The 6,894-nt window shown below is 46.8% G+C and overlaps 1 protein-coding gene across 11 annotated transcripts in view; it reads right to left on the bottom strand.

The window, feature by feature from the left end:
• LOC116847012 (muscle calcium channel subunit alpha-1) overlaps positions 1-6,894 on the bottom strand; it is a 120,108-nt gene that overhangs the window by 79,352 nt on the left and 33,862 nt on the right. For 9 of the 11 annotated variants that reach the window (XR_004378636.1, XM_032821551.1, XM_032821552.1 and 6 more), the window contains exons 1-2: positions 4,493-4,806; positions 3,638-3,743 (exon numbers count right to left, since the gene is read on the bottom strand). Coding sequence is in view for 10 of the 11 variants with exons in the window: in XM_032821551.1 (XP_032677442.1) it covers positions 3,638-3,743; positions 4,493-4,806 (420 nt within the window). In the remaining variant the exon portion in view is untranslated. Of the gene's footprint in view, positions 1-3,637; positions 3,744-4,492; positions 5,027-6,894 lie in introns of those variants that run through there. The other 2 variants (XM_032821557.1, XM_032821548.1) reach the window with 1 other exon arrangement.

Below are 6,894 nucleotides of genomic sequence, written 5' to 3'. Positions count from 1 at the left end.
AGAGAGAGAGAGAGAGAGAGAGAGAGAGAGAGAGAGAGAGAGAGAGAACGTCGCGCGAGCTGCTGCAAGCTGGAGAATACCAAAAGGAAAACTGAAAGACGTCGTGTAAATGCACAGAATGCAGAGGGCACGGACTAGAATTCCTCAAATCAGAATTAGGACATTGTCCGCCGATTTTAGGGAGGAAGCGAGTGAGTGAGTGAGTGAGTGAGAAGTTGTAGCGTACTTCATCATGTCAGTTTTAGAGCTTCTCTTTCACACCCACTCACGTCATCCCTAGAAATGGCGGACAGGATGCAAACCAATCAGGAATCGTCATACTTTGCCCTCAATCTGACTAGAGGAACTCTAACACGGATTTATCTCTCTCACTCTCTCGCTCTCTCCCTCCATCACGTTTAATTTCCGAAATCGATCGATTATTGGCCCACCGAAATAGGCGATTGGCCCGCTGAACGCGCATTATATCGCCGAGCACTCGTGTATGCTCGTTGATGCGTGACACGTGTCCGACACCCGTAACCGCCATTACGTCAGTCGGAGAGAGCACATCGGGGAGGGTTAGCACGCGAAGAACTTGCCGAAAATCGTCGGTGCGACGTTCCGCCGTATTTTTTCTTTCTTTCTGTTTTCTTTTTTTTCTCTCTACCGCTGAGCTGCCGGGTCGTTCTCCCTTGGAGGAACGCGAGGGCGTCCTTTGGCAGGTTGCACGAACCTGTTGCGCGGCTTTTTGGAGGCTTGTTTGTTGGGCACTCTGTTGGGTTATTACGTTTTGTCGTTTCCGTTTGGAAAAACGCTGTATTCAGAATTTCACGAGGCCGCGGTATAATTCGTCGCGACCACGTTAACGGCAAGTTCGACGGGCTAAATGAGTTTCCGCGAGGAAGCGTGAAAAATGATGCTAGGCAGAAAGTGTATATTAGTGGGACTTTACCTCTCATATCGTTCGCTTTTTTTTCAGACATTATCCCCGCGGAGGGATCGTTCTCGTAAATAGAAACTAAATTGATCTAATTAAATTGATTCTCTCCGTCTCTCTCTCTTTCTCTCTCTCTTTTTTTTTTTCCCGCGCGTCACGCGTTCCATTAATATATCGGTACTTCTCACTACAAAATACATCATGGCGCACTTGTGTGCACAGTTTTTTTTCTCTTTTTTTCCTTTCTATGCGACCGCACGAGGGCTCGCACATTGCCCGCCACGTGAGCGAAATGTGAGAAGAGCAGGTGGTAAGGCCAGGAACGTAGATATTACGCAAGTGCGCCTACCGAATAATAGATACGCGACATTATTAAACGCCAGATCGTTCGAGCTAACGAATATTTCATCGTGTGTGAGAGATTAGACTGCTCGATCTGGGCCGGATATTTGCGCAACTATTGCGTCAAGTGAAGTAGGTAGTATCTGAGCGTCTCAATTATTAAATCTCGTTAGGGATTTTGGAAATGGAAGACGTGATAATTTTCATTATTTTACAAAAAGGTTAATTGCATTTAGGAAAAGTTAACTATAATAACTCACAACTAAAATATGATTTTAAAAAATGTACGCGTGTTGTGTCGAAGAATAATTTTTCTATCGTGAATGCGAGTTTACGTGAACATGTATTACAGAAAAGAAAGTTTTTCCCTCCCCTATCTTCTATATTTCATCTGTGAGAACTGATAGATGTTCGTAAAATTGTTCGCGTGTTCGGGCCGCGTATATTGAGAATTCTCTGTATAGCTCGATAATCCTGTGGCGGATAAAAGCTATCGGAGTTGTCGGAGTTTCACCTCGCCGATTAAGTTGAGTAGAGAATATAAAAGTAAGAAGTTTTTCAAGAAGGACAGGGAACTGATCTTGAGATTTGCGACTTTTTGAACTTTACTACCGAACTCGAATCGCTCCCCAAAACGTTGTTTTTCCTTTCCCCAGGGAAGGAGAGAGAGAAAAGCAGGAAGAGAGGAAGAAAGAGAAAGAAAGAGAAAAGGCATGGGACGTCGTAGAAAAAAATAAAACGTGAGATTGACCGACAAGAAGGTACATCAACATTCGAATGGCAAATAATACAACTAACCGAAAGTAATATCCTTTAATCATTTTAATGCGAAACAGATTTCCTCCGGATCGTCGCGTTATTTTTTTCGACTATTCTTTTTTCTCTTGCTTTTTTTCTTTGCATGCGCAATTAATTATTTCGTCGTTTCCGCGAGCTTGACCCCCGCACAGCGAGAGCGCACCCTTCATTATTTGCTTTATATCGCACCGCTTCGCGACACTCGCGCTACTCGACCGCATATTTATTTTCCGTCTCTAAATGCAGCACCCGCTTCTCTCTCCCCTTCCCCTTCCCCTCCCCCTTCCCCTCCCGCCGTACCTTGAAAGTTGTATTGACAAACTGAAAGCAAGTCGATGATTTCAACTTCTACGTCGCCCGATTAACGACGCGGAGGGGCGGTGGAGGGAGGAGAGATTAAGGCGTTACGGTTCACTTCACAGTTTACACAGGCAGCTCTCTCCGCGAATTCCCCCGTTGGCCTAATCTCGGCGAAGTTTCCTCCCGGTATTAATTAGCGCGCAGGGGATCGCGCCCTTTGAGTGACGCAAAACGCAGTTGCACTCCTTTACCGAGACAAGCCGAACGGCGCGATTCCCCGCTTCGGCACGTGCATGACGCAAAACTAAATTTTCAAAGAGAGACAGAGAGAGGGAGGAGAGAACGGCAAGGAAAGAGAGAGAGAGAGAGAGAGAGAAACTGGAATCGCCATTCAGTCCCCTTCCTTACTCCCCCCCACCCTTTTTTTTCCTTATGTGATCTGATACAGACGATTCTCGCGAATTAATGTATGTCGGCCGCGAAGCGGCTCCTCGCGAGGCTTGTCCGTGAGTGAGCAACTCTCTCCTTGCAACTTCTACCCGCTGATAAGCCGCAAATGACTTCTGAAGTGTGCGCGATACGTACTCACGCCGGCCTCGATTAATCCTCGCGCTGTGTCGCGGCCTACATGTGAATCGTGCTTTCCAATTATAGTGCGGGATACCATGCGCGTCGATGTTCGAGCAAGATTGAACAATTATTGAACTTTCAGCTCGAATAAGTTTCATGCCACCAACCCTGCCGTCTCGGAATCGATAACTCGATAGAGGTTCGTGTGGTTCGTTGAACGGAACCGCCACTCTTATTGTTGCAGAAGGCACCCCCTCCTCCTTTTCCTCCTCCTCCCTTGCGTCCCCGCTTCCTATCACTCCATATTTCTCTCTGTCTCTCTTCCCCTTTCTTCCTGTGGTCTACGTATGTGTGTATGTGTCGCATTCGGTAAAATTGCATTCATTTCACATTCGGTGGATCCGCACAAAGACCGCGCGGCGCCTTTCATAACGGGATGATTGCCATTCGCCGGCAATTATTTTTAGTCCCTCTTTCGAGGTTTCTGTTTTTACTTAGACATATAGATGCGCGCACTTTGCAACAATAACGCGTGATACACAGACGCGTCATTCGATTATGCCTTTATTGACAAAAATGATGGAAAATATACGTGATGTTATATCCGAGCTGTTCTATTGAAGAGAATCGAGCGGAACTCTCTCGCGGATTCGGGATATTTGCCGTAAGAGAATGGCAGAAATCGACAGAGTCACGTTGGATACTCACCAAGTATTGGTTGGTCTGATTAGAGTCGCCATAAGGATACGGTGTGTAGACGGCCAGGGCGACGCAGTTCGCAAATATAGTCATAAGGATGAGCCACTCGAAAGGTCTGCGTGGTAGTGTTGATAAAATCAATCGAATTAAGGAAAACACGAGCATCGCGCGCGGTCAACCTTTCGGTTTAACACCTCCGGCGATATTAACGACGGGTATCATTATTGTGCCAAACCTCGATCGCGGGGTTGCTAAAGATAACTTAACGTCATGCATGTTGTTAACACGATAATTTTGCAAACCGTTGCGAACATTCACTGTATTATCTGTACATCCTCGATACCAGGTCGGTATTTGAGTGAAAGAAGAAAAAGCGGAGAAAACGTCGTTAATATCGAACTTCGGTTCGAGAGAAACCAACTTTTGTTGGTCTACGCTCTAAACCTGCTCAGGTGAAATTCCACTTGGAAAATAGGATTTCAACCGTGTCACTCGAAGTCAAGTGACTTTTTCCTCTAGTATAGAGTGAATTTCTCCACTCTGAGTCACGCCGAGTGAATATTTTCATGCGAAACTGAAGCGAATCTGGCATATTCCGTCTTTACGCGAAGGAATTCGCTCGGATCGATCCAAGTATTCGCATGGATCGATCTGAGTAAGAATCCGCTTTAAATTCGCACGAGTCACTCTTGTGACTCCGATATCTTCACTATCGTGTCGACTGGATTGTCCTTTCCGTGAGATTTCACTCCGAGAAATTCAGAGAATATCGAACGTGATCGCCAAAATAATATTCTAGTCTCCGTATCACATCAGAGACCAGCAGTTACCAATCGCCAATAAAGCACACTAGGCAAAGGATACTTCCACTCCACGACACTGATGCACAACTTCCTAACAGGGTTCTTGAGGGGCAGACAGAAAAGCGCCCTGATGGGCCTGTCAGGTGGCGGCTTGCCGCCCCGTCTAGCGGGTCTCTTCGGGGCCGACTTGACGGCGGCGGCGGTGGCCGCTCCGGGGCCCGCACCTGTCTGCGATTGCGGCGGCTGTGCGTTACCCAGCTGTACATCGCCACCGACGACGGGGGGGGTCGCGTTGAAGGGGGTCGCGGCAGTCGGCTGGACCCCCGGCAGCCCAGGGGGGCCCAGTGCCGAGCCCCCATCCCCCCCCGCGCTCATCGGTCGCTGGTGTCGAGCTCCGTGCTTCCCCTCCGACGACGATCTCGCCTCCTTCTTCTCCTTCGACGGCGACGCTCCAGCGGTTGCTGTTGCTGCTTCTGCTGCCTTGCCACGCAGACGGCTGACGCCGATCGACGCGGTGTCTCAGAGGCGCCCCACCACGCGCTGCAGCTCGCCGGCATGCTACGGCACTGGGCTGCTACGAAGCTCCCTCCGTGACCTGCGGCAAAAGGTCGGGGTTCATCAGAGAAGGAGAGAGATAGAGAGACAGGGAGGAGTGGGGGAAGAGGTAGCAAGAAGTCTAGTGAGCCATTTTGGCCCTAACGGTCGCACCGCGTGTCCTGCGAATTGTAATTATTCATGAGATAGCGCGATGTATCATCCATCGTCATGAGCTATTACGCAAATATATCCCCGGGACATGTGCAAGAATTTTACACTCCCAACATAGCTTCGGCTTGATACGGCGGTGACACGCGAATAATTTCGATATTTGAATGTAAATCGAGGCGCGCGCGAGAAAAAGAGAGAGAGAGAGAGAGAGAGAGAGAGAGAGAGAGGCAGAGAGAGACGACCAGAGAATTGTTTATCGGCCGAAATTGCTTCACGATGAAGTTGGCGCCAACCTCGTTATTGTTTCGGATTGTCTCGAACTCGCTCAATCTGCTCGAATATCGCGATTATTATCCAAATTGCACGCACGCTCCATTCGCGTAATATCTCGTAATATATCGAGCTTGCGAGAGCAACTTTGCGTAATTACGAGTCATCGTAATGAATTCGGCGTCCCCGGCGTTTATCCCACTTCGGCGAAAAAGTCTTGGATGTGAAGCGCGATGTGATAAAAAGTTAATTATACTTTGCAGCGCGGAAAAGAGAACGCAAACGCGCGGAACACGCGCGAAATTGCCCGTCGGAATTTCGTCGACGCGTTCTCGTCCTCGTCGTCGTTGTCGTTGACGACCCGCGCTCATTTCAGAGAAAAACGGAACGAGCAGTTCGAAAATACACCGTCGAATGGCGCAATTATACCTTTGATGGCGATGAAAATCCGCCAGTAGATACGGCGCGTACGTACACAGGGAGGATCGCACGGCTTTCCCTCCCCCGTCGAAAAGAGAATAATATACAGCAACGGCACGACCTTCCGATTGCATCTCGCGGACGCAATAAAAAATAACAAGACTGCCGAGTGAAAGGAATACGGTTATTTTCAGACAGCCTCTTCTAGGACTTCATTTCGCTTCCCGTGTCCTCCCTAGAGACCGAACCTTTGTTCCAGTTAATTAAGAGAGTCTAACTCGGGAACAGCCGAGATGAATTATCTATGTCTTTAATGAATTAGTGATAATTAGCGTTATTACTGTCGTCATTATTATTACTAAATTATACAGGCTGCCTGACGACATAAAATTCTCGTGTATATGTAGGTTACGTTGAATTGAGCGTTGGCATTCTCCTGCCATTCTGCAAACAACCGTGTAAAATTTCGAACTATTAATTAAAGAAAATTGACGAATAATCACGCGCAATATCGTGATAGAGATGAGCTGCGTCGGCGACATCTGTCGTCGTGTGCTTGTAGATCAGGTCAAACCGAACGAGAAATTCCTCTACCATATTGCCAATAACCACGTAAACTTTTCGTTATTAATCAAAGAACATTGATGAATATGAAACGAATAAAATGATTATAACGATCGTTCATTTTACACGATCGTTTCGCAGTTTTAGTTATGATACTTAGAATTCTATCTGAACCAACAAAACATTTTTAAACGTATTATTATTATTATTATTAGACTCTTGGATATGTATCCGCAACAAAAATCAGATTTCGCTGATTACGATAAGAATCGTTACGGATTATTTTTTCATGTTTCGCATATCACTATTTGCATCAATGGCAATCATTACGGTTGCTTCCTTATGCACGGCCTACAATACGATTGCAATCGTGAAACATGCAATATCATCGATCGATTACAATAACAAAATACGGGGAAATAAATAGGCTATTATTATTGAATAACGATATAATCACTGGTATATTCTCTCTCTCTCTCTCTCTCTCTCTCTCTCTCTCTC

Source organism: Odontomachus brunneus, unplaced genomic scaffold (assembly GCF_010583005.1).
Source record: "Odontomachus brunneus isolate Ranch 3 - 2012 unplaced genomic scaffold, Obru_v1 Obru_scaffold_072, whole genome shotgun sequence".
NCBI lineage: Eukaryota > Metazoa > Arthropoda > Insecta > Hymenoptera > Formicidae > Odontomachus > Odontomachus brunneus.
This window is presented reverse-complemented; position numbering and strand designations above follow the sequence as displayed.